The sequence below is a fragment of the Microcaecilia unicolor genome, chromosome 5 (assembly GCF_901765095.1).
Source record: "Microcaecilia unicolor chromosome 5, aMicUni1.1, whole genome shotgun sequence".
In the NCBI taxonomy this organism is placed as follows: domain Eukaryota; kingdom Metazoa; phylum Chordata; class Amphibia; order Gymnophiona; family Siphonopidae; genus Microcaecilia; species Microcaecilia unicolor.
Genome location: NC_044035.1, coordinates 287,243,328 through 287,269,945, shown reverse-complemented (window position 1 = coordinate 287,269,945; position 26,618 = coordinate 287,243,328). Strand labels below are relative to the sequence as shown.

Below are 26,618 nucleotides of genomic sequence, written 5' to 3'. Positions count from 1 at the left end.
CATAGAGCTGGTGTATATGAATACATCAAAATGCAGCATGGAAGTGCATAATGTACAGTGTCCTCTAAGTTACCTGCATTAAGTGGGAGACACATCTATGTCCTGCTCATGCTCCTGCTCTGTGTACACCTCTCTTGCAAATACCCACTATGCAGATTAAGCAGGTATTTACAGCATAGTGTTTTAGACCAATTATTGACATCTACACATGTATGTGTGCACACGCACGCATAAATATCAGTATTCTGCAGATTTTACACGAGTGCTCGGTTTGTACAACTGCCCTTCATTTGGTGTGCTTTCCTCATCAGCGAATGCTGAAACAGAGTTAACTGCACCTGTTCACAGAGGATCTGTATGTTTTGAGTAATAAATCTAGGATAAATTAGATAAAACAAGATAAAAGTCTTACTGTTGTGGTGTAAGCAGCTTCAGGATCATCCTCCAGGATGCGAGAGAGACCAAAGTCAGAGACTTTGCATACCAGGTTACTGTTGACGAGAATATTGCGGGCAGCCAGGTCACGGTGCACATAGCCCATGTCAGAGAGGTATTTCATGCCTGATGCTATCCCGCGTAGCATGCCCACCAGTTGGATGACTGTAAAGTGACCATCGTGCTTCTAGAAGAAAGAGAGCGCAGGGCAGAATTTCAAGGACAGCTTCAAATCCTGGTGGGACCTAAAGCATATCTTAGATAATGTGATGAAAGTAACATTTTTTTTTCTCCAAAGCATCTATTAAATTAAGTTAAGGTTTTGTGCTGATATGATTTCAATTCCTACCGCTAACACTTATATCATTGGTCCCCAAACCTGGGCCTGCAGGCACCCCAGCCAGTCAGGTTTTTAGAATATACACAATGAATATTCATGAGAGAGATTTGCATGCAATGGAGGCAGTGCATGCAAATCTCTCCTACCACAGCCTCATTTGGTTATCCTAAAAACCTGACTGGCTGGGTTGCCTCCAGGACCAGGTTTGGGAACCACTGACTTATATCTCTTTGAGATCTATATTCAGTGGCACTTTATCCAGTTAAAGGTAACCAAATATTTTTTTTTAAGTGAAGGAGGAAAGGGATATTTTGTATTTAGCTCAAACCTTTTCAGTAGTGGCTCAAAGTAAGTTACATTAAGGTACAGTTTGTATTTTCCTGTCCCAGTAAGCTTACAAACTAAGGGACCTGTTTATTAAGCCACTTTATAGGCATGTTATCATTTTTAGCATGTGCTAATGCTAGAGACACCCACAGGAATATATGGGTGTCTCTAGCATTAGCATGTGGTAATTTTTAGCGTGTGCTAACAACGCTAGCGCACCTTAGTAAACAGCAGTGCATTTTTTTTCTAGAAAAAAAGATGCCAGTACTCAAATTCCAAGCCACCCACCCCACAATAGCTAGGCCCTCTGCAACCAGTCACAGAATCTATGACAAGGCAGAATTGGTGTGTAGAGCCTGAGATCTTTCATTAAAACATGGGGAACATGGATCAATTTTAGCAGACAATGGAAAAGGTGCCAGTATTCAGTACCCCCAAGTACTCCCTCAAAAAAAGCCCTGGCAAACAGGGCTCTAAAGGATTTATGCTCCTAAATTGGTTTCTGAAAATTTACTAGTAGGAGCTTAAAAGGTATGTGCCCCATATTCAAAGAATTTATGCTTCTATCTTTGACAATTATGCTCCTAATTTGGCCTCTTTGACAATTTACTAACTAAGCTTCTAAGTTTGGCTGTCAATAGGGCCCCAATTTAGAAGCCTAACCTGGAAGCTTACATTTAGGGACACAACAACCTGTTTTTGAATATTGGGCCCTAAGATTCTACTTTACTTGAGGCAATGGAAGATTAACTTATTTTCAATTGGATATTCAAAGAACTATCTGGTTAGAGTTATCCAGTTATCTCTACCCAGATCTTATCTTTAGACCTACTATTTAATCAGTCCAATTTAATTGGCTGTTTTTAACCTGATCAAGCTGATTGCTGTGTTTTTTAACATTTTTTTTTATTCTTTACTAACATTTTTCAAGCATTTTCAAAGAGAGCACATTAATACATCCTACCTGCATCATTAATAACAAAATACACATTGTCCAAAAATTTAACCAGACAAGCTGCTAAAATAAAACAACTGAGCAAATCATTTTTGCATTGCTGAATCTCTTCATCTGCCTTCTGAAAAGAGTAGAAGGCAATATTCATGATTTTGCTGTCAAACAAAGGTGTTGCATGCATTTACCCAAATCTTTGAAAATCAACATTTGCGGCTGCCTTCCATACACCAAACACCAGGGTACAAAATCCAAAAGGAGGAAATGTTCCTGTAGTATTTAGGCCTTAGCATTACTTTCTAATAGCAGGGAGTTGGTTTTCTGAAGGGCTACTGAAGAAATAATGGTGCATGCAGTACCAAAGCTGAATGCTCTTCCAGCTCCAAAGCATTCTCAACTGAGGACACCAAAAAAAGTTCTGTCTTACATATTCTTTCATGTCAAAGATAAAAGACATAAGGGAGCTCATTTCCAAAGAAAAGAATGTGGAAAAAGTAGCACAAGGGACAGGTGGATGTGTTTCTCATAGTAAAACCATATATTAACAATAATAATAATAATAATAATAAAAGTTTAAGTCCGATATTTGCTAAAAGAAAATGTTTTGAGAGTGGGCGTTTTGGGGGCATGTCATGTGCGTGAGATGGGCATTACGTTGCGGTCAAAGCTCACGAATGCATGGTTTCATGCACTTGGGGGCTCTGATCATGGGGCGGTAGCAAACACAGGCGCTAGTATGGCACTAATAGCCTCTGGCACCTGCATTTGCTACTGATCATCTTGTTCTATTATGTATTGTGTTGACATTGTAAGTAGTATACTGTGCCATACTTTGTATTGTTATTTGAATATTTTTACTGTTGTAATTGTCTATTGATCATGTTTGATTTATTCTTACTGTACACCACCTTGAGTGAATTCCTTCAAAAAGGCGATAAATAAATCCTAGTAAATAAATAAATAAATACGTGATTTTTTTTTTTTTTTTTGCGATAACTGATAGCAAAACGATTTCCTTGTGCTGGAAAGAAAATTGTTGTGAATTAGACCTGCTTTAAAAGCAACTAGCTCAAGATCAAACTTGTCTTTGGACCCATCTTTGGGTGATTTGATGAGTTGGAGAGTGTGGACTTATGTTTGTAATGTTGATGAGCAGGAGAGTGTGGAGGTCGAATTGCTGGTTTGTGAAAAAAAGTGGAGAGTTACTGAGTGGTCTGTAACCTTTGTTTTTTTGTCCCTGGCGGAACCTTTTCACCCTCACATTTCCTTCCTTGCCTCCTCTGTGCCTCACCTCCTCAAGTCCTTGCCTATGCATTCCAGCCCCCCAGTTACCCCTTCTCTTGCTCTATGCCTCACCCCTTCCTCCACCAAACCATCAATGTCCTAAAACATCCACACCTCCCATTCAAATCTTTACCTTCTTGTCTCCTATCAGTCATTGTTCATCTGTTTGTCCACTCCCAGTTTGTCATTGTGTTTTGTTTTGCTGCTGTTTGTGTGAGGACTGTGTGCTGGTGCTGAGAGAGCCTGTGCTGTGTGTTGCTTCCCTTTGTATGAGGACTGTTTGCTGATACTGGGAGGGAGAGTGAGTGGTGGGCTCTGGTGCTAGGCCTTCTGGTTGCAGTAGGTAGAGGAGTGCACAGTGGTGTTACTGGGCTTAGTGGGTTGCACCTGTGGTGGTGGGGCACCTGCATCTCAATCATGATTGCGCAAAATACTATTGTGGCTGATGCTTTGCTGGATGTGGATGAGAGTTTGGAGGGGAGACCCAGAAGGAGATATCCCAATCCCAGAGTATTTAGGCTCAGGACCTGCTTCATGGACCTTACTGACCAGCAATGCCTTACTAGGTACTGCTTTGATAGCGCTGCCATACAGCACCTCTGTAGCCAGCTACAACCCCTCCTCTACGCCGGGACACACAGGAATAATCCAGTGCCAATTCATCTTAAGGTCACTGCCTCCCTTGACTTTCTTGCCAGTGCTAGCAGTCAATGCAGGCCTCACCCAGCCCGCTATATCCAACTGTCTTTCCCAGTTCCGCAATGGGGTTACCGCCACTTAGTAAATGGAGCCCTTGATGCCTCCTAAATAGGAGGCATTAATTGCTTCCATATGAACTCCAAGCAGGTACTGTGCACTGATAACATTAGCATGCAACCTGCAAAATAAAACTGAAATAAAAAGTGCCACATTAGAGTTGCAGTTAATATATAGTAAATTCTCATGTTAAGCCACATTAACTGCAAATCTTAATGTACTTTAGCAAGAGGGTCTGAGAAGCCTGAATTATAAACCATTCAAATTTCATTCTCTCTTCCTTTGCATGTATTTAGAAAACAACCTTAGAAGAACTAGGGCTATTATGCACTGAAGCTGATCCTTGCATACCCAAATCAAGAACAAACTCATCAAAATAAAATCTATGAAAAAATATCTTTGACAGTATTTAAGGAAAATGTGCCATCTCCTTAAAGCATTGTGACTGGGCTCAAATTGTCTGTTCTTTCATAAGGGTTTGATTAGGGATACATTTAGTTACATGTGGCAGGTTTACTTACTACAGAAATCAATTATATTTCTATGTTAAGACTCCCTTTCTTTTCTGTACCTCAGCTGTAACATATCATCATACACAGAAAATGTACCCTGGAGGAAGCTTGCTTTTCTTCACTAAAAGTCCATGAATGGCATTATGGAAAAAAAATTAATTTATGATAAATGATTTAAACTTGCGGCTTCAAACAGCTTCCTACTCAAACGCCATCAGAAAACGAAACCTTACCCGTAGAAAGGAGTCAAGGGATCCATTCTCCATGTACTCAACCACGATCATTACTGGCCTGCCTGCAGTGACAGCAAGGGAATGTGTTAGGATTAGAGAGAGGCTGAAGGCTGTCCAGGCATTATGAACAGATTTTCTTCAAACATGGTACATTTCCAAATCTTTAGCTCTATATGCATAGCTTTTCATTCTTCCTTTGATAAACCTTTGTAAAGAACATGAATTAGGCTCAAACATTGCACAGTCAATATTCAAAATGATTTAAGCAGGCAGGAAAGGCTTCTGCTGCTTAAATTGCACTCTGCAGTCCCAACACCAATATTCAGTGACATTTAACTGGGCAGTGTAGATGAATATCAGAACTAACCAGCCAATTTTAATGTGGGCAGGAGAGGCATTCTGGAGGCAGAGTCAGAGAGAAGCTGGGAGCTGTATGGCTGCCGGTAATATTCAGTGTCGGTTCCCGCATTGCTAAGTGACCAAATAGGACTGCATAAATAGCAATCCTAACTTTCATCACTTAGCTATGCAGGTGCTGACACAAGGTCTGAACCACCCTCTTGACACCCAGATCACTTGCATAAACATTACCAGCAGAACTCAACCCACCCACCCCCAATCACCAGCAGACTCCCTTCCAGTCTAATCACCAGCACAACACTCACCTGACCTCACTATCACCAGCTGAACTCCTTCTACCCTCTGATCACCAGCAGAACCCACTATCGACCCATGATCATTAGCAGAACCCCTTCCTACCCCTGCTCTGAGCCACAGCAGGCCTACATATCATCCTTGGTGGTCTAGTGCTCCATGCAGCAGGAGCAAATCTCACTCGTTCCTGCCTCTCATGGTTCCTCAACTAAAATGGTCACCACCACCTCTAGCGACAGCTATTTTAATTGAAGAACTGCAAGGAACACAAACAAATGGAGTCTGCTCCTGCCCCATGCACTACTAGACCACCAAGGATGAAAAGTTGGCCTGGAGGGGGCCTACTGGGGCTCAGGGCAGAGATGGGAGGGGTTTTTGCTGGTGATCAAAGTTGGGATGAGGGGTTCTATTGGTGATCGGGGGGGGGGGGGGGTCAGGATGGGATTCTGATGGGCCTCAGGGCAGGGTTGGGGGGATTCTACTGGTTATTGGAGGGGGGGAGGAAGGTGGGTAGATGTGTGGTGTCCTAAATGGCCTTTGCTGACACTCATTTTTTAGGATCCTAAATTTAGGAATTTTATGAAATTTTGAGCATAAAGTTAAGCATTCAGTTCAATTTTCCAAAAGGCCAAATTACGAGCATAAGCCCAAGACTCTTATAGGTCGCATATTGACCACGTTTCATACAAAAGCAAAACACTCATAGATTGGAACAGAAACAAATACATTATGACCATGTGGCTCTGAACACAGATCTATATCAAAGGGTTCATGCTCTTAACTTGGCCTCATAGAAAATTTAGGCTGAGTGTCTATATTCAAAATTTCACAGAATTCCTAAATTTAGGAGCTTAAAAATGGGTGGAAACAGAGGCTATTTAGTCAGGAAAACAGTAGTTTAGCACTGATTTTCAGCATTAGGCTCCTAAAAGTAAGCAAATGAATTCAGGCCTAACATTAAGAACTTACCCTAAGCTCCTAAATTTAAATTACTTTTCAGATAAAAACTTCTATGTTGGGCTGAAAATAGAGGATAATTAAAAAAAAACACTTTGTGGAAAAGGAAATTGAGATGTTCAGATTAGGACATGCAGAATTCCCCCTGTATTTTACAAAAGATTCTGCCAAATGTAGAGCCTAGAAGGCATATCCTTTTGCTGGCATGTCCATCTGGAGCACCAGTTTTAGGAATGAAGATACTGAAAAAAAGAGCAATCCTGACCATCACCTTTACATTGCTGCAGCCAGGAACATTGTCCCACCATCTGGAAATGTGACTGGTGGTGGCCTTCTCAACCCTCCCTTCCCATTTTCCCTCGACCCAACCCCCCTGCCTCAGTACACATAAAAGCTCCTGGCAATGTAGTAGATCCCCTTCCCTCTTGCCCTGATCCAACCCAACTCAGTTTCCTTGCCTTTACCATAAATGAATTAATCCTTGATAGTGTAGTGTACCCCCTCGGGTTGTCTGAACCCCCCCCCCCCCCCAGACCCTCATCATCCATCTCACAAACTTGACAGATATGAACAATACCCACATGTTCCTGTCTCTGGCACCAACATCATTCAAAATGGCAGTGCCTGATGCCTAGGGTCAGTCTACCAAATAAGGCAGTAAGCATCAGGATGCCCTACTAAGGGTCAATTTACAAAAGAAGGCAACCCTAGCAGTAGGGTTCAGGCTAGGCTACCAAAGATTTATTTATTTATTTATTTTAATGTCGGGGGGAAGTAGGGAGACTGCTAGACTACCAGGGAATTATCTGTTGGAGTGAGAGAGTTTGGGTTAGAGAGCATTAAATCCTCTTAAAAAACAAAACAAAAACTTCCATGCTGCCTCATACATAGTGGTAAATTTCTTTTGTGGTACTAGCATTGTGCTCTCTTAAAAACTTCTCTGCATTGTTGCAGATTGACTAATAGCCTTATTAACAGACATTTTAATATGTTGTGTCAATGTCTCCCACACAAATTAACTTCAGGATTGAACCCCTTTCTGTATGGTGCAGCCAGTAACGTGGACGTAGACCTCTCTTTAACAACATGCTTCTACATCAGCCCTCACTTTTTTTTTTTATATCGGGCACAATATGAGTGAAAAGAAACCAGATTAATCAAGACTTTATAATGAGGTACATGATCCTAAGGGGCCTTTTATTAAGTTTTGCAGTTACCACGTAATAACTGCACAAATGATTGTATGGCGAATGCAAAGATTCTGCGTTAACTGCTGGGGGCATTCCCAGTAACTGTATGTGCAATTACCACAGAGAAAATACAGTTAACATGTATCAGTCGACTGCTTTGGAGTGGAAGAGTGTCCTAATGGTTAGTGCAGTAAGCTAAGATTCTGGCGAACTGGGTTCATTGCCCACAGCAGCTCCTTGTGACCCTGGGCAAGTCACTTAAACCTCCATTGTCACAGGTACAAAAAACATCTTACAATGTGAGCTGACTAGGAACAGAGAAAGTACTTGCATATAGGTGTGAAGCACATAAGCATATAAGCACCGCCACGTTGGGAAAAGACCAAAGGTCCATCAAGCCCAGCACTCCGTGTCACCGTCTCTGACAGCGGCCAATCCAGGCCCCAAGAACCTGGCAAAAACCCAAAATTTAATAACGATCAATGGACTTTTCCTTCAGGAATCTATCCAGACCCCCTTTAAACTCAGCAAGGCCAGCTGCCATCACTACCTTCTCCGGCAATGAGTTCCAGAGTCGAACTACACACTGAGTAAAGAAAAACATTCTCCGATTTGTTGTGAATTCTATATAAAGTGCCAAAAAAGTGTTATTCTATAAATATATGCACCTAAACTAAGCACGTATTCTCCCTCATTCTATAACAATGTGCCTAAATGTTAGGAATGTCTCCATGATCCTACTATTTCCATGCCAACTTTTTGAAATTGCATGTAAAATTTATATGTGGATCCTGTGCCTACATTTATGCACATATATGTCAGTTCAATCTAATTAGTGCCAATAATTGGTTAACAAGCCAATTATCAGTGCTAATTAGCTCACGATTGAATTAAATTGCATGCACAATTTTTGGCAACTTTTATAGATAATCCCCCAAATTCTATATAGCACACCTTCATTTCTGTGTGGAAATCAAAGCATAGTCTATAACAACATGTGTAACTTAATTGGTTAACTAGCTAATCAGTGCTGTCAATTGGATGTTACCAAGCAATTATCAGCATTAATTAGCATTACTTATGATTTACGTGCACAACTCACTAAGCATATAAATTCCATATCGCATAGTTGAAATGGGGGCGTGGTTATAGGCGTGGAATTGGCATTTGTAAAATCTGTGTGCAATTTTATAGACTACACCTGCTCTGTGCTTAATGGAGGTGTCGGGATTTACATGGTCTAAATGGAAGTGACCAAATTTGGTCACTTGGAGAGGTGTTCAGCGTGTTCTATATACCATGCTGAAATTTAAGCCTATTCTATAAAATGTAAGCGTAATTTAGAGAATACACCTAGGTATATTTTTTTCAGCATGGATTTTTCAGGCACCATATATAGAATCTAGCCTGATGTGTACATATAGTAGCACTATAGAAATGATTGCTACTAGTAGTAGATAATGCATATGCAGGTGGAAGGTAATTCTAGAAAGGGACACCGATTTGGAACCTATTTTGTAAAGGAAAGCAGGCTTCTACTTTCCATTATAGAATATCAGCATGACAGGTCAAATATGTGCATAAATTTTAGGTGTGAATTCTTTCACCAGCCATAGAACTGGTGTAACTGTGGGTGACTAAATGTGGCTGGAATGTGAGTAACTGACAGTATTTTGTAATTTGCTTATATCCCGCCCATGCTCCACCCACGCGCACCCCCTTGTACTTATGCAGTATTGGATGCCCTTATAGAATAGTGCTATCACAGCTGGACTACTGTAATGTAGTACAGTAGAGTCTTGATTATCCGACGTCAATGGGACCCACCCATTGTTGGATAAGTGAAAAGCCAGATAATAGGGAAAACACTACATAAACCCCTCAAACAGTGCCTAAACAAAAGCATAGAGGTCACAATTTTCAAAAATTGCTCTAAAACAAAGATTTTTAATAGAAATAAATGTGATGACATCACCGGGAGGGGGGGCTCTGTTGGATATGCAGGATGGTCCATTAATCAAGACTGTACTGTATATGCAGGCTGTTCAAAATTACTCAGACAGTGTAGAACTCTGCTGTCAGATTGATTTTTTTAATTGGCAAATTTGATAGACTTTTTCCATATTTTCTTAAACTCATTGGCTTCTGACTGACACCTGAATACAATATAAAATCTGCATATTTATTTTTAAATTCTTATACGGCTGTACTCCATCGTAAATGCTGATTCATCTTCTGGTTGAAATTTTCATTCTTTTCACGATCAGTTGTTATTTCAGTTTTAGACAGGGCTGCCAAGAGACACAGCTGGGCCTGGGGCAGGACTGGACCACTGCCACCACCCTACACCCCCACACTCAGGCCGCCGCCCCCGCACATTTCTGTCTGCTCCCATGCTCTTTCCTCTCCTGTGCTGTTCCTATCTTTGCCGGGAGTCAGGACCCGGATGATTGCATTAGCACGCTATCGCTTTAATGCAATTAGGGTTACCATATGGCTCCAGAAAAAGGAGGACAGATTGAGCCAGTCTGGGTTTTACTTCCACTGCTTTCAATGGAAGCAAAACCCAGACTGGACCAATGTGGGATACAAATGCAATAAATAAAATAAATAAATAAATAAAACCTATTTGTTTGAAAAACATGTGCAGCCTAACTCTTTTGCTGCTAGTTTTTAAATTTTCATTTGTAGTTCATTGGGAATTGATCTAACTTTCTTCCTTTTGTGATCCACACTGAACTGTACAGGTAGTTGTGGAATAAAAATATCCAATGTGTAACCACTGATGCTTATATATAGAATTGCCTTTAATATGTTCTGAATTATCTGCAATAAGTTACTATGCATTAATTGCATGGCTGTCCACACACATTCCCTCTCCATTCCACACTGTACAGTTAAGGGTAAATTCAGTCAATGGAGCCTAAAGATAAGTACTGAGATATAGGGCACTAAGCTCAAATTCTATAACAGTTCTGTGCATTCTTGTACCTACCTATGGGCATATAGGTGTGCAAATACAAGTATTCTAGAAAACGGTGCCTACATGTTGGCCATGCCCATTAGGAGATGCACGCTATAGAAATTAGACGTGCTGTTTATAGAATGGGATGTAGATCAGTTACATGAGCAACTCCTAATTAGTGCCTGTTAAGGCCAGATATTTACAGTTATCACCAATTAAGCGCCAATTGAGCTTACATGTGTAAGGGACCCTATTCTATAACTGCATGCCAAATTGTGCACCTAACTTTGGGCACCATTCATAGAATTAGGGGGTTAATGTGGGAATGCAAGCTAACCCCCCTGATTATTACGCTGCACTAGCAGCTGCTGCACAGCAATGCTGATATAGCCCATTCAAAATAAATGGGTTGTGTTAGCATTAGTGCACGGCTTAGTAAACGGGGTTAAGTGTCAAACTTCTGTAACTGTTAGCATGACCCTGAGCTAACAGCATGCACTAATTCCTACATAAACTGCTTAACATACTTTAGTAAAAGGGCACTTCAAGGTGAATGGTGGAGGGCGGAAAGGGGGATATGATAGGGAGAGATTTCAATCAGTGTTCCGTCTAAGCTGCCTGAGAGTCTGCTGTCCATATTCCTACCATCAGGGGAAGAACAGAAATATCATAGCGTTAATCATAGGGCCAGGCAAGTTCTGCATGCCTCCTTGGGTACCTGCCTTCCCTTGCTACTAAAACAGCAGTGCTATCACTCTTCCTAATGGTAGGAATGTGGGTGGCTGTACTTCCATGAACCTCAGAGGGAATGACAATTCCAGTATGTCACAGGTATACATAATGCACAAGGTGCAATCATCTTCCAGAGGAAAGGATGTCCTGGAGCACGAGGTCATGATATTGGATTTAAAGAGGGTAGACAGAAATATCATTAGAAATACTTTTTCACAGAGAGAAAGTGGGATACATGGACCAGAGGAACTGGGAGAAACAAACAGTAGCAGAAGTCAAGAAAGTATGGGATAAGCATATGAACTTATACATGAAAGGACAAAGTGATAAAGCATAAATTTGTGTAGGATTTAGGTATTATATCAGTAATGGGAAGACAAGATGGGTCATACTTTTGTCTCATTTTCTAAAATAGAGCCGAGACTGATGTGAGAAGGTCAGGAAAAGGCACAGACATCTGTATGAAGAAGTTCCTCTGATGCTGTACTGCCTCAGACATGAGATGTATTTATTTATTTCAGAGATTTATATCCCAATTTGTCATTAATGTGGGTTACAAAAGAAACAAGAGAGCATACATTAAAATCACATAACATCACAAATCTCAACTATGTAGTATGTTTCTAGTGTATGGGTCAGTATGCTATGGGGGAGGGGGAGAGAGAAAGAACAAAGTCCAGCCATTGTCAGACTATCTCTAAAAATATGCACAAGAATACAAAGTAGCAAAGCAGTATCATGTTATTTCCTATTATAACACAACAGCATTCCCAATTTTATGCTTTTCCAATCTGAAAGCTCTCCAGGGTTTTCCAAGCTGCTCTAGTGATGTCACAGACAGTTTCTACAATGACAATGCCCAATATAAATCTGAATACAACAGAGACCCAGTAGATGCCAATTTCTCTCTTCCATATTCATTGTGATATATTAAATTGATAGGTGCTAGAATCATACAGATACATTCAGCAAGATCTGGTCTACTCCCTTTCCTAAATGCTGAAATTTAGTAGTTCTTAATTGACTTTTCCAGAACTCATAGATGTTCTCATGCAGTGACCTTCAGCTGAGCATGACTCTATAGGTTGTATCCCAGAGGTAGCTGCATATATGTCTGTCATGCTAGGACTAAACATGATGGTGACAATATTCCAGCACTGTGCAAATGGGTTCATAGTATTAGGTCCATATGAAATTTTATAAGCTGATGGCACTGCTGTGATAGGAAAGGAATACAGATGTTTGACAGTCAGGTTCTCCTTTAAGAAACTCTCTTTGCTGCATCTTTTGGGTGTGTTATTGCTCAAGTCTTTTGGTTTTTGCATTGGACCACTGTACACCAAATCCCCTGTTCTTCCGTACAGGGCTTGTTTATCACACAGGACTGTTGCATTATCAGTCCTATCTCTTTGCTGTTAAGCACTTTTCCACTGATACAACGGGTTTGGGAGTCAAAGCTCTCAAAAAAGGCAATGGGAAGTTGCATAGGAATGTGTCCATGATAACATAAAACAGCATCTGGTCTTATATCCCACTTACACCTTGTAGTTCAAAGTGGGTAACAGTAGCATCAAGAGGCAGAACAATACTCTGGTTGGACAGTTAAAAAAACATTGCCATCTAGAATTGTATTTACACATATATGACTAGTTCTACACCTGTAAAAGCTGCTATTCACATGTGTGTCTTTATAAGAACTGACAGAAATTTTGGGTTAGACTAAAACTTTCCCCAGAATGTACACAGACAGTGTGCAGTTTACAATCCTTCTTGAGCTGAGATTGAAAAGTACAAAGGAAGGCTAATGTGTTGTAGAAAAGTAATTTTAGAGGAACATCATCTTTTGTTTTCTTTTTAATATCTGGAAATGCACTAATTGTTTAACTTACCCTGTTGTCTCCCAAAGGGATTTTGCAGTGGTGCTAAAAGGCGGGCTCAGACGCTGATTGCATTTACTAATCCCAGTGCTAATCATAATATCACAAATAATAATGATAATAGCTCAAGTGAGACCGGTGGAATAACTAGTCCGTGTCACTGCATATTTCTTTGTTATTTTAATTAACAAGTCACAATTACATTCTGTGTTGTATTTATTCTTAATTTTCTCTCTGTTTTGCTCTGTCCCTGTCAGATAATTTTGTCTGGAAAACTTTAATTGAAAAGTCAAATGATGAATAAGACTGAGCATACAAAGTGGCAAGCCAATGACATAATATTCTGCTTGTTTCCCCTGGATGTCATTTTAAATAATGCCATGAAATGAGGCTCACTTTAATGAATTTCTAATGTAAAAATAAATCTGCTAAAACTGAATGTTTGCTGCACACTAATCTCTACAGATTCTAAATTTATAGACAGAGCTTCCCAAATTAATCCACTGAAGGAGTAAGGGAACAACGGTTGAACAACTCTCAGGTTATTAGAGGCTCATTTAGTCTTTCACATTTAGGCTGGTTGACCATAGTAAGGCAGAGGTTAATTCAATCAAATCTGATTTTGGTGTACTTTGATTTTCTTAGACCCACGGGTGGAACAAACTAGAGATATGGGGTCAATTTTCAAAGAAAACTGAGGGGCCGATATTAAGACCACACAAGTTAGACCGGCTAATTCCCTCAGTCAGCGCTAATGCCGAATATTCAATGCCGGGCCATTTCCAATGACTGGCAATGAATATCTGGTTTATCTTTGACTAGTTTGAACTTAACCGGCCAAGCCGATATTCAGCAGTTTTGCTAGCTATTGTTTCAGAGGCAAAGGCTTTATTTGCTTGAGGGAAGTCAGCTGTCCTTTTACAATTTGGTCTTACAGCTGCTTTTGATACAGTTGCCCATCATATTTTGCTTTATAAGTTAAGTTCTCTGGGTTTATTGAATCAGGTTTTGCAGTAGATAATGAGTTTTTGACTCATAGATTTTATAAGGTGAAAATGGCTGATAACTTTTCTAAGGAATGGGTAATACCATATTGGGTCCCTCAGGGCTCCCCACTGTCTCCATCTTTATTTAATATTTACATGATTTCTTTTTGTGATGGTTATTTTCAAGTGAAGGTGAAGTTTTTCTCTTATGCAGACGATATGTTTTTGTTGATTCCTGCTGATGTGAACTCAGCTTCTACACTTTCTATATTGCTCAATGTGTATTTAGGATTGAACAACAGAGTTTAGCATACGACTGTAAGTTAAATAAGGATAAAACTAAAGTCCTATGGTTGAGCTGCTTGGATTTCTCTTTTCCATTTGATTTCATTCTAGCAAATAATCCAGCATTGAAAGTAGAAATAAATTTCCAGAGTTCTTGGTTTGCTTTTGGATACCACACTGTCTCTGACACCACAAATTAATGCCATGATTAAGACCACAATTTTTTAAACTGCATCAATTTAGAAATGCTCGCTTTTTGTTTGTGGAAAAGCATTTCTGCTTTAGTTCAGTTTGTTGTTTTATCTTACTTGTATTATTGTAATGGATTATTCTGTCTGCTGTCAGCTCAGGCTTTCTCATTTACAGGTCTTACAAAATACAGCAGCTAAGTTTTTGGGGGGTAAAAAAAAAAGATGGGATCATGCTACACCTTCTTTGTTGAACTTGCACTGGTTGCCAGTTAAAGCTCACATTTCCTATACATTAACTTGTTTGGTCTATAAACTTTTTGATTCACCTTCATTTTCTCAAGTGGATGGTACCCGCCTTTTTTTTTTTTTTTTCCTTCTGTTTTGGGATTGTAATATTGTGACAGAACAGTGTGTTTTAAACTTGTAAAATTGCCTTTATTAAACCTTGATGTGCATTTCTCCAGATTGGCCAGCAGGTGGTGCATGTTTTATGTTAACACTGTTATAGAAAAGTGAATGCCATTTTAGTTTCACTCAGTGAAGAAGTGAATCTACAGTTCTGTGAGCAGTATATTTTTAAAACTTGTTGACTGGGCTCTGATTGACCTGGAATTTGAAATTACCCAACAGTTGCTGGCTATTGCTTCAGTTTTAGCCCGGAAAAAGAGAGAGAGAGAGAGAGAGAGAGAGAGAGCTCTTTGCTGAAGCCCTGTAAAAAAACAGTTATATTTGATAACTGGTGAACAGCTGTATGCCCTGATCTCCTCAGGTACTTTCTAGGAAGTAAACAAATGTTTAGTTAATGTTATAATTGATCCATATTTCAGTTATTTTTTATTGTTTGCTGATTGTACTTCTTTTGGTTCATTGTTTAATTTTTAAAGACAATAAATATAATTTGGGAGCGGGAGACTTGCCTAGAGGTGGTTGTGACCCAGTCGGTGGGAGGAGGGTGCTAGTATAGAGTACAAGTGGCAGGTGCAGGCGGGCCTGAGCTGTGCTGGGGATAGACCTTCTTAGTGGCCTGGGGTAACCCCAGGTGAGTTCTACTTATACACACAGCCAAAGATGGCTGCCAAATCCATGCTAAAAATTAGCGGATAGCCAGTTATATCATGTGATATATTCTGCTGTTAGCTGCTAACCAGCGATATTCATCAGGAGATAGCCAGCTATTGAATATCACTGGATAGCCAGCTATGTACCATTTAACCAGCCAAATGTCTGGTTCCTGACTGGTTAAATGGTTTTGAATAGTGTGGGGGGGGGGGGGGGGGTGAGTGTTTGATTTATAGGAGGAAATGGGGGAAACATTCATTTTGGTTTGCCTTTTTATTTTGGAAGAAGGGGTTCAGACCTTTGGTTTTCAATTCATTCAGGGGTCAATATTCAAAAGGGTATAACCTGGCAGTTAAACCCTGCTGAGCTGGTTAACTGCCGATATTCAGTGGTACTTAACTGGGCAGTGCTGCTGAATATTGGCTCTAACTTGCCATTCCTTAACCAGCTAGATTAGGGAGCAGTCTTCCAGTGGACTTTGGGAAGAGCTCCTACTTAGCTGGTTAGCGGCAATATTCAGTCTGCTAACTGGCAAATTATGTGGATAAAGTTAGGACATCAAAAAAGCTGTCCTAATGCTATCTGCTGACTTAGCTAGGCACCTGTCTAAATATCAGCCAGGGCCCGCTTAATTTCCAGATTGCTGGATGAACCCTAACATGCCCCATCATGATCTGTCATTGAATATCCAAAGTTAATTCAGCCCGCAGCTGTGAGCAAGCTGCTTACCACATTGAGCTGAATATCTGGCTTAGTTTTTTTCTATTATTTTATATGCATAAACTATGTGGAAATAAGGGCCAAACAAAAGTTTTTATTGGCCCTTATTGCCACATAGTTAGTCTTTAAATTGGGTATACATAGTACAAGTGCATCTTGGTCTTAGGCTATCCGATTATGTTATTGCAGCTCAGTGAAAAGGGGTAGGGTGATAGACAGAGGCAATGTGACAGAAACACTTATAATAGGTGAGAAAGCTAATGTCTCCATTGAGTCTTTGTTTTCAGTTTCAAAGTGTGAGATCATTCTAAAGTTTTCCATTCTTGCGTGCTCCTGAAGTCTCCTTTAAACATTTTTTTATTGTAAGGTCATTAAAAGAATGATTTTCTTTGAGAACTGTTTACCTACTGAGCTGTCATTCTGTGAATTTCTATAATAGTTTATGTTATGTTTATGAAGATTGACAAGTGTCATCAGATTTCTCTAATGTAGCATTCCTGTTCTAATTGAATCATATATGCTACATTAATAGAGAAGCATGACAGTGAACCTTTTATTAGGAATGCCTTTCCTAGGTGGGTAGCTGTAGTTTCTTGTGATATGTGCTGCTATGATGCGCGTTGTGATATCTTGCAAAGTTTTTGTTTTAGGTTAGGTGGTTGACTGAAGGGTAGAATTTGGGGGATGGGGGCAGAAACTATTTTTTAAGTAATTTATTCTCCAGAAATAGGGGCTGAAAATATTTTATGATTTCCCTTAGGCTTTCTAGTTCTGGATTATATGCTACTACAACCGTACATATTCAATGGTTTTCCATTTCTTGCGCTATAGCAGATTTTCTCTAGGTGTCCTGAGTGAGGATACAATTTTCTTGGAGATGATTTTGGGGTCATAGCCCTTTTGTTTAAGCTTTAAGGTATTTATTCCTTTCTTAGGGGTCAGAGCAAATGCAGTGGTAGCTGTAGCTTGGGTGTATTTTATAGATTTGTATGTGTGGAGGGTGGAAACTAGAGTAACAGAAGTAGTTGCATCTATCAGTTGTTTTCTTGTATACTGATGTTTATAAGTGACCATTAAAGAGGGAGATAGAAGGAGATAATTCTATAAAGTGGGCACCAACATTTAGGTACCAATTATGCCTGCGCATTTATTTATTAATTAGGATTTATTTTCTGACTTTTTGATGGAATTCAGTCAAGGCAGAGTACAGCAAGAATAAGTCAAACATAGGCAATAGATAATTATGGCAGTAAAAATATTCAAATAACAATACAAAGTATGCTACATTACAATGTCAATATGCAATAAAACATTTTAATAGACAGCACAGGGTGTAAGCAAAGATGGAACATAGATAAGATAGAATAATGGGAGTAAGAAATTAAGGGGACTAATTTAAAGAAAGCTAAACATAAGGTCAGAAAGCTGCTTGAATATTATCTTAGCTAGGATAGGAGTGGATAAACATGTTTATCCACTCCTATTCCTAGCTAAGATAATATTATGTGCAACTGGTGTCACTTTGTGTGAGTGTTTTGACTAGCAAGTTAGTTACTTCTTCCATTAAAGGTCTGGGTGAAGAGCCAATCTTTCACCTGCTTTCTGAAGTAAAGACAGTCTTGTGTTGTCACAGTTCATGGAAAGGTGAGCCCCTTGGACCATAGCGGAGTTGTCGGTACCCAGCCAACCTGAAGGTTAGTCGGACCCTGACTGGTGGCAGGCAAGTCATGGAACTAGGCACAATAGGCAATCAGAGTCAGATTATCAGAAGACAGGGCTGAGAACTGAAGACAAGGCTAGGAATGGAAGATAAGGCAAGGTGGACAGAGGTCAAGGCAAAGTGGACTAGAGACAGATGAGGCAAGCTAGAATGGAGACAGTTGAGGCAGGTTGGACTGCAGACAGACGAGGCAAGGCAAGCTGGACTGGAGATGAGACAGATTGGTCTGGAGGCAAAGCAGGGCAAGGCTAGAGCTTGAAGGCAAGGCTGGAGCTTGGAAACAAGGAAGTAATGGGGAGGCAAGGAAGGCTGGAAGTCAGGCAAGACAGTCAAGAGATCTGTTGCGAAGGCCAAGAAAGGTAAGCCCTCATTGCACTAAATGGGCTCGAAGGGCTAACATCAGCCAGATGTGCTCAGTCCATTCTCCTGCCATGGTACTCTTAAAAGGCATGCTGGCACACGTGCGCATGCCTAGGGATGGGGAGCCAAGGGGAAGCAACATCCAGGAGCTACAAGGCCTCCAGGTGAGTCAGGGCCCAGGGTCATGACATAAGCAAAGCATTTCAGGGAGTGCATTCCAGAGTATAGGGGCAACTCCAGAGAAGCCTTACTGGAGGAATTACATTATGTGATCTCATTTGGAGAGGGTATGGTTAGGGATACCCCTTGGGAGGACCTTAGTGACCATGGAGGTGTGTAGAGGGCGATCTTGTTCTTCAAGTACTCTGGGCCATTTGCCTTAAGGGCATTGAAAATCAGACAGTTTTTTTAAATTTAGCCTTGTATTGTACTGGTAGCCTGTGAAGTTTTTTTTGCAAAAATGGTGTTATGTAGTCACATCACTTACAACCTTCTATTAGTCTTGCTGCAGCATTATGAATCAATTTTTGCTGGTACAGACCCTTTGTGGTCAGACCAGTGTAAAGTTAATTGCAGTAATCCAGTCTTAATGTTATTATGGCAATCCCAACTGAGACAAGACTTGCCTTCTCAATGTAAGGACAGAGGCAGTGTAGTTGCCACAAATGATAGAAGCAGCTCTTGAAGGTTGCTTGAATATGGGAGAATCAGAGTAAGCGTTGAATCTAGCTGTATTCCAAGGGGGAATTCATATGTCTCAAAAGACATTTTGATGTTAGGTATGTACCCACTTATGTTAGGGACCCATAGAAGCCCGGTTTTACATGGATTTAGGCAAATGTTTTTGTTTTTAGCACATAATTGAATTGATGCTAAGCAGGTAGTTAGTTTATTCAGGGCTGTGAGTAAGTCAGGTTCAATGGGTATGAGTAGCAGCACATCATCCACGTAAATATACAACTGAGTGTCTGTCCTTCGACCAAATTAGCTCATCTAGTAGCTTGAGGTAGATAGTAAACAGAATAGGTGACAGTATCGATCCTTGTGGATCCCACGGGTCAATGCCCATGGAGGTGATGAGGTGCTGCCGAACAATATGGACTATTGCTTGTCTGATAGATACAATCTGAAAGCAAGTACTGTTCCATTGATACATGTTTCTGCAAGTCATACTAGCATAACCGTACCACACTTTAGTGAAAAGGCCTATGTTAGTTCAGTAGAAAGGTCAACCGCTACAAACTGTTTGTTGACCTTTATTTCCACATACCCAGGAAGACTAAAATGACAACCATAATTTCCATGCATAAAATCAATTTTATGTATGTAATTATGATTTCACATATACAAAAGAAATGAATTTACACAAGAAGATGAAACAAAATTGAAAAAACTGCATGTCCTTACTGACATAGGTGCCTAAATTATGATAAACATCACTTTTGACTGCTCTTTGTCTACATTTAGGAACCCAAAGAACACATGTAAAAAAAAAAAAGCCATTTATCACATACATTGGCATGTATATGTAATGATTTTAAAGAATCAGTACTTATACACGCAGGCTAGTAGCACCCACAGATCTGAAAGGGGCAATGGCAAGTTTTTGCGACGTTCTGGGTATAGTTTGGGCAGACCTTAAAAGTGTCATTTAATAAAAGAGCACCTAGATTTACAGCGCAGGGAGGTGCATATTTTTAGGCTATTTTTTAGAAAGACACGTGAGGGGCATAATCGAATGAAAACGTCTATCTCCATGGGCATTTATCTTCAAGAACGGGTCCGTGAAGGGGCAGACCGAACCGTATTTTGGGAAAAAATAGACATCCATGTTTTATTCGACAATTTGTGAGCTGGGCGTTTTTGTTTTTCAGCGATAATGGAAAATGAAAGCGCCCAGCTCAAAAACGAATAAATCCAAGGCATTTGTTCGTGGGAGGGGCCAGGAGTCGTAGTGCACTGGTCCCCCTCACATGCCAGGACACCAACCGGCCACCCTAGGGGGCACTTTTACAAAAAAAAAAAAAAAGGTAAAAGAGCTCCCAGGTGCATAGCACCCTTCCCTTGTGTGTTGAGCCCCCCAAATCCCCCTCAAAACCCACCACCCACAAGTCTACACCATTACTATAGCCCTAAGGGGTAAAGGGGGGCACCTACATGTGGGTACAGTGGGTTTGGGGGGCGGTGTGGAAAGCTCCCATTTACCAGCACAAGTGTAACAGGTGGGGGGGATGGGCCTGGGTCTACCTGCCTGACGTCCACTGCACCCCCTAATAACTGCTCCAGTGACCTGCATACTGCTGCCAGGGAGGTGGGTATGACATTTGAGGGTGAACATAAAAAGTTGTGAAATGGCATATTTTTGTGGTGGGAGGGGGTTTGTGGTCATCTGGTCATTTAGGGCACTTTTTGGGGCCCTATTCGTGGAAAAACAGGGTCCAGGAAAAGTGCCCTAAATTCTCGCTAAAAACGCATATTTTTTTTCCATTATCGGCGAAAGGCGCCTATCTCTGATCAGCCGATAACCACGCCCCAGTTCCGCCTTCACCACGCCTTTGACACGCCCCCATCAACTTTGTCCGCATCCGCGACGGAGTGCAGTTGAAAACGTCCAAATTCGGCTTTCGATTATACCGCTTTATTTGTTTTTGTGAGATAAACGTCTATCTCCCGATTTGGAGTAGTTCTGTATGTGAGAAATGATATCACGGCGACTGAAATGACAGGGACCTGGGGAAAAGAAGAAGCGATATGGATCACCTTAAAAAGAGATGATAGAACCTCAGTCCATGTGGGTGTTGTCTACAGACCCCCGACACAACTGGAAGAACTAGATAGGGATCTGATCGCGGATATTCAAAAGTTAGGAAAGAAGAGGGAGGTGCTGTTGCTGGGAGATTTCAATCTGCCGGATGTAGATTGGAAGGTTCCGTCGGCGAAATCGGAGAGAAGTAGACATGTCGTGGATGCTTTCCAAAGTGTTTTGTTCAGACAAATGGTGACGGAACCCACGAGGGAGGGAGCGACGCTGGATCTGGTGCTCACAAATGGGGATAGCGTGTCAAATGTCCGAGTGGGTGCCCACCTGGGCGGCAGTGACCATCAAACGGTTTGGTTTGATATGACTGCTGTAGTGGAGGGCAGCCACTCAAAACTCAAAGTCCTGGATTTCAAGCGTGCTGACTTTACTAAAATGGGGGAATACCTGAGGAAGGAGCTGATGGGCTGGGAGGAAGTACAAGAAGTGGAAGGACAGTGGTCCAGGCTGAAAGAAGCTATAAATAGGGCTACGAACCTTTATGTAAGGAAAGTAAATAAAAGCAAGAGAAAAAGGAAACCGATATGGTTCTCCAAACAAGTGGCTGAGAAAATAAAGGCTAAAGAGTTGGCGTTCCAGAAATACACAAAAGCTCAAGAACAGGAACACGGGATGGAATACCGGAGGAAACTGAAAGAAGCCAAGAGAGAGATACGTCTGGCAAAAGCGCAAGCGGAAGAACAAATGGCTAGAAATGTAAGGAGGGGTGACAAAAGTTTCTTCAGGTATATTAGTGAAAGGAGAATGACTAAAAAGGGAATTGTGAGACTAAAAGATACTGTGAACCGCTATGTAGATAGTGATGAAGGAAAAGCAAATTTGCTAAATAGATACTTTTGTTCTGTTTTCACAGAAGAAAATCCTGGAGCAGGACCGCGATGGACTGGAAAAAGTACAAATGATAGTGGAGTGGATACAGCATCATTTACAGAAGAGAGTGTGTATGAACAACTTGTAAAGCTAAAGGTGGACAAAGCCATGGGACCGGACGGGATCCACCCCAGGATATTAAGGGAGCTCAGAGAGGTCCTGGCGGGTCCTCTTAAAGATTTGTTTAATAAATCCTTGGAGACGGGAGATGTTCCGAGGGATTGGAGAACGGCGGAGGTGGTCCCTCTTCACAAAAGTGGTGATAGGGAAGTAGCTGGAAACTACAGGCCGGTAAGCCTCACTTCGGTTATTGGAAAAGTAATGGAAGCGATGCTGAAGGAAAGGATAGTGAATTTCCTGGAAGCCAATAAGTTGCAAGATCCGAGACAACATGGTTTTACCAAAGGGAAATCGTGCCAAATGAATCTCATTGAGTTTTTTGATTGGGTGACAGGAGAATTGAATCAGGGACGAGCTATGGACGTAATCTACTTAGATTTCATCAAAGCTTTTGACACGGTTCCCCACAGGAGGCTTTTAAATAAACTGGATGGGCTGAAGATAGGACCTCAAGTGGTGAACTGGATTAGGAACTGGTTGACGGACAGACGCCAGAGGGTGGTGGTGAATGGAGTTAGCTCGGAGGAGGGAAAGGTGAGTAGTGGAGTGCCTCAAGGATCGGTGCTGGGGCCGATTCTGTTCAATATATTTGTGAGTGACCTTGCCGAAGGGTTAGAAGGTAAAGTTTGCCTATTTGCGGATGATACTAAGATCTGTAACAGAGTGGACACCCCGGAGGGAGTGGAAAACATGAAAAAGGATTTGAAGAAGCTAGAACAATGGTCTAAGGTCTGGCAATTAAAATTCAATGCGAAGAAATGCAAAGTGATGCACTTAGGGAATAGAAATCCAAGGGAGACGTATGTGTTAGGTGGCGAGAGTCTGATAGGTTCAGACGGGGAGAGGGACCTTGGGGTGATAGTATCTGAGGATTTGAAGGTGACGAAACAGTGTGACAAGGCGGTGGCTGTATCTAGAAGGTTGTTGGGCTGTATAGAGAGAGGTGTGACCAGCAGAAGAAAGGGGGTGTTGATGCCTCTGTATAAGTCGTTGGTGAGGCCCCATCTAGAGTATTGTGTTCAGTTTTGGAGGCCGTATCTTGCTAAGGATGTAAAAAGAATCGAAGCGATGCAAAGAAAAGCTACGAGAATGGTATGGGATTTGCGTAACAAGACGTATGAGGAGAGACTTGCTGACCTGAACATGTATACCCTGGAGGAAAGGAGAAACAGGGGTGATATGATACAGACGTTCAAATATTTGAAAGGTATTAATCCGCAAATGAACCTTTTCCGGAGATACGAAGGCGGTAGAACGAGAGGACATGAAATGAGATTGAAGGGGGGCAGACTCAAGAAAAATGTCAGGAAGTATTTCTTCACGGAGAGAGTGGTGGATGCTTGGAATGCCCTCCCGCGGGAGGTGGTGGAGAGGAAAACGGTAACGGTATTCAAGCATGCGTGGGATAAACATAAAGGAATCCTGTTCAGAAGGAAAGGATCCTCAGGAGCTTAACCGAGATTGGATAGCAGAGCCGGTAGTGGGAGGCGGGGCTGGAGGTTGGGAGGCGGGGATAGTGCGGGGCAGACTTATACGGTCTGTGCCAGAGCCAGTGGTGGGAGGCGGGACTGGAGGTTGGGAGGCAGGGATAGTGCTGGGCGGACTTACACGGTCTGTGCCAGAGCCGGTGGTGGGAGGCGGGGATAGTGCTGGACAGACTTATACGGTCTATGCCAGAGCCGGTGGTTGGGAGGCGGGGCTAGTGCTGGGCAGACTTATATACACAAAAGTAGCACACATGAGTTGTCTTGTTGGGCAGACTGGATGGACCGTGCAGGTCTTTTTCTGCCGTCATCTACTATGTTACTATGTATGTAATATAGGCGTTTTTCTTTTTCAATTATAAGCTGGATAGGTGCCCTTTTACTAAGCCATGCTAAAAAGTGTCCAGCGCTGTTGTGAGCATGTGGGTTTTCCATGTGCTGTGGCCACTTTTAGCATAGTGGTAAACTGGCTGCATTTCCATATGTTTCTTTAATGGTCACACAATAATTTCCCAATTAGTGTGTGGCCATTACCACGGGAGCTCTTACCAACATCTATTTTGTTGGTGCTAAGGGCTCCTGTGTTAACCCCCTGGTAATCAGGCAGTGCATAGCAGCATGTCTACAATACCTAGTTAGTGCAGGGCATGCCTACTCTTCGCCCATAGTCATGCCTCCCGCATTGAAAAATAAAAATATTTTTCAGCATTGGATTAATACACGCTGATGGGCGCACTACTTCGGGACACCTCAGTGAGTTGTGCAGCAGTGCTTTTTGCCACACGGTAGACATGTGCTAATGCCTACCACAGCTTAATAAAAGGGCCCCATGGAGGGGCCGGCCATCTATATGGCTGGCCCCGTAAAGCGGCATCCCGACCATATTATCGAAATAAGATAGCCGGCTATCTTTCGTTTCAATAATATGGTCGGAGCTGGACAAATCTCAGCATTTGGGCCGGCTTTAGAGATGGCCGGCATTGGTTTCTGGCGATAAAGGAAACTAATGCTGGCGATCTCAAACTGGCCAAATCCAAGGTATTTGGTTGTGGGAGGAGCCAGCATTTGTAGTGCACTGGTCCCACTGACATGCTAGGACACCAACCGGGCACGCTAGGGGGCACTGCAGTGGACTTCAAAAATTGGTCCCAGGTGCATAGCTCCCTTACCTTGGGTGCTGAGCCCCCCAAATCCCCCCAAAACCCACTCTTCACAACTCTACATCACTACCATAGCCCTAAGGGGTGAAGGGGGGCACCTACATGTGGGTACAGTGGGTTTGGGGGGGGTTTGGAGGGCTCCCATTTACCACCACAAGTGTAACAGGTAGGGGGGATGGGCCTGGGTCCATCTGCCTGAAGTGCACTGCACCCACAAAAACTGCTCCAGAGACCTGCATACTGCTGTCAGGGAGCTGGGTATGACATTTTAGGCTGGCATAGAGGCTGGCAAAAAAATGCTTTTTTATTTTTATTTTTTTGGGTGGGAGGGGGTTGGTGACCACTGGGGGAGTAAGGGGAGGTGATCCCTGATTCCCTCCGGTGGTCATCTGGTCAATTAGGGCACTTTTTTGAGGCTTGGTCCTAAAAATAAATGGACCAAGTGAAGCCGGCCAAATGCTCGTCCGAGCCAGCCTTCTTTTTTCCATTATCGGCCAAAGCCGGCCATGTCTTAACCACGCCCCCATCCTGCCTTCGCTACCCTGCCAACATGCCCCCTTGAACTTTGGCCGGCTCTGCAACGGAAAGCAGTTGGAGCCAGCCAAAATCGGCTTTTGATTATACCGATTTGGCTGGGTTTAGGAGATGGCTGGCCATCTTCCGATTTGTGTTGGAAGATGGCCGGCGATCTCCTTCGAAAATAAGCAGGATAGTTGCCTATGTATTTTTACAAACTACTAGCAAAACTCCAGTGAAGATAATGCCTTGATTGTGGGTGCTGACATTTATGCCTAGTTGGGAGCAGATGTGAATCCTAGTATGCTACGCATGTATGTAAATTTGGACTCCACCCAGACTCTGCCCCTGGGTATGCCTAGGGGGGGGGGGGGGGTAACTCTATACAGGTTGCTTAAAGTTAGCTGCTAAAATACTGGGAGATAAGCGTGAATTCTATACCAGGAAGTACACATGTAATTGCAACGATAGAATACTAGTGTAAGTCTTCATTTTACAACCTAACATTAGCTATGAGCCCATATGCCATATCAAAGGCTGGTGTAAATATTCACAGGTATCCAACAGTATTCTATAACCATAATGCATAAGTACAGGGCATACCCTTGACCTGTCTGTGCCCCTCTCATTCTCACACTCCCCTTAGAAATTACACATTAAATGAATTATATTCTGAGGATATAGATTTACGACTAATGGCATTTATGCATGTAACTGTAAATTAGTACCAATTTTAACAAGTAAGTGACCCACGTAACTGCCATTATTCTATAACCTGTGCATGTAAATTTGAGCATTAAACATTCTGTAATGTGTGCAGATTACAGAATTAGGGGTCTACTGTGTGTATTTTTAGGTGTGACCTTATTTTATAAGAGCATTTTTGTGTGCATAAATCAGTGTTTTGTGTGTGAACATGGTTTATAAAATCACCCTCTAAAATGGTGCCTAATTTGCAATGGTAATACACGCATATTTCAAAAAATGTTTCTGTCAGTATTTACACCTGCTCTGAGTCATACTACTGCCAACTGTTCATTTGGACCTGGGGTTTGGAGAAGTCTGAAGTGGGAAAGAACCAGACACACCCATTAAAGGGGGCCGACCACAACCGG

The 26,618-nt window shown here is 41.8% G+C and overlaps 1 protein-coding gene and 1 long non-coding RNA gene across 2 annotated transcripts in view; one reads left to right on the top strand and one right to left on the bottom strand.

The window, feature by feature from the left end:
* LOC115470753 (ephrin type-A receptor 6) overlaps positions 1 to 26,618 on the bottom strand; it is a 426,374-nt gene that overhangs the window by 54,225 nt on the left and 345,531 nt on the right. Inside the window, exons 9-10 of the mRNA XM_030204259.1 lie at positions 4,840 to 4,901; positions 413 to 622 (exon numbers count right to left, since the gene is read on the bottom strand). Of these exons, the coding sequence (XP_030060119.1) occupies positions 413 to 622; positions 4,840 to 4,901 (272 nt within the window). The remainder of the gene's footprint in view (positions 1 to 412; positions 623 to 4,839; positions 4,902 to 26,618) is intronic.
* LOC115470754 lies at positions 10,716 to 25,915 on the top strand. The gene is made up of 3 exons (XR_003942236.1): positions 10,716 to 10,789; positions 12,576 to 12,585; positions 25,904 to 25,915. It is a non-coding gene; the product is annotated as an uncharacterized LOC115470754 (long non-coding RNA).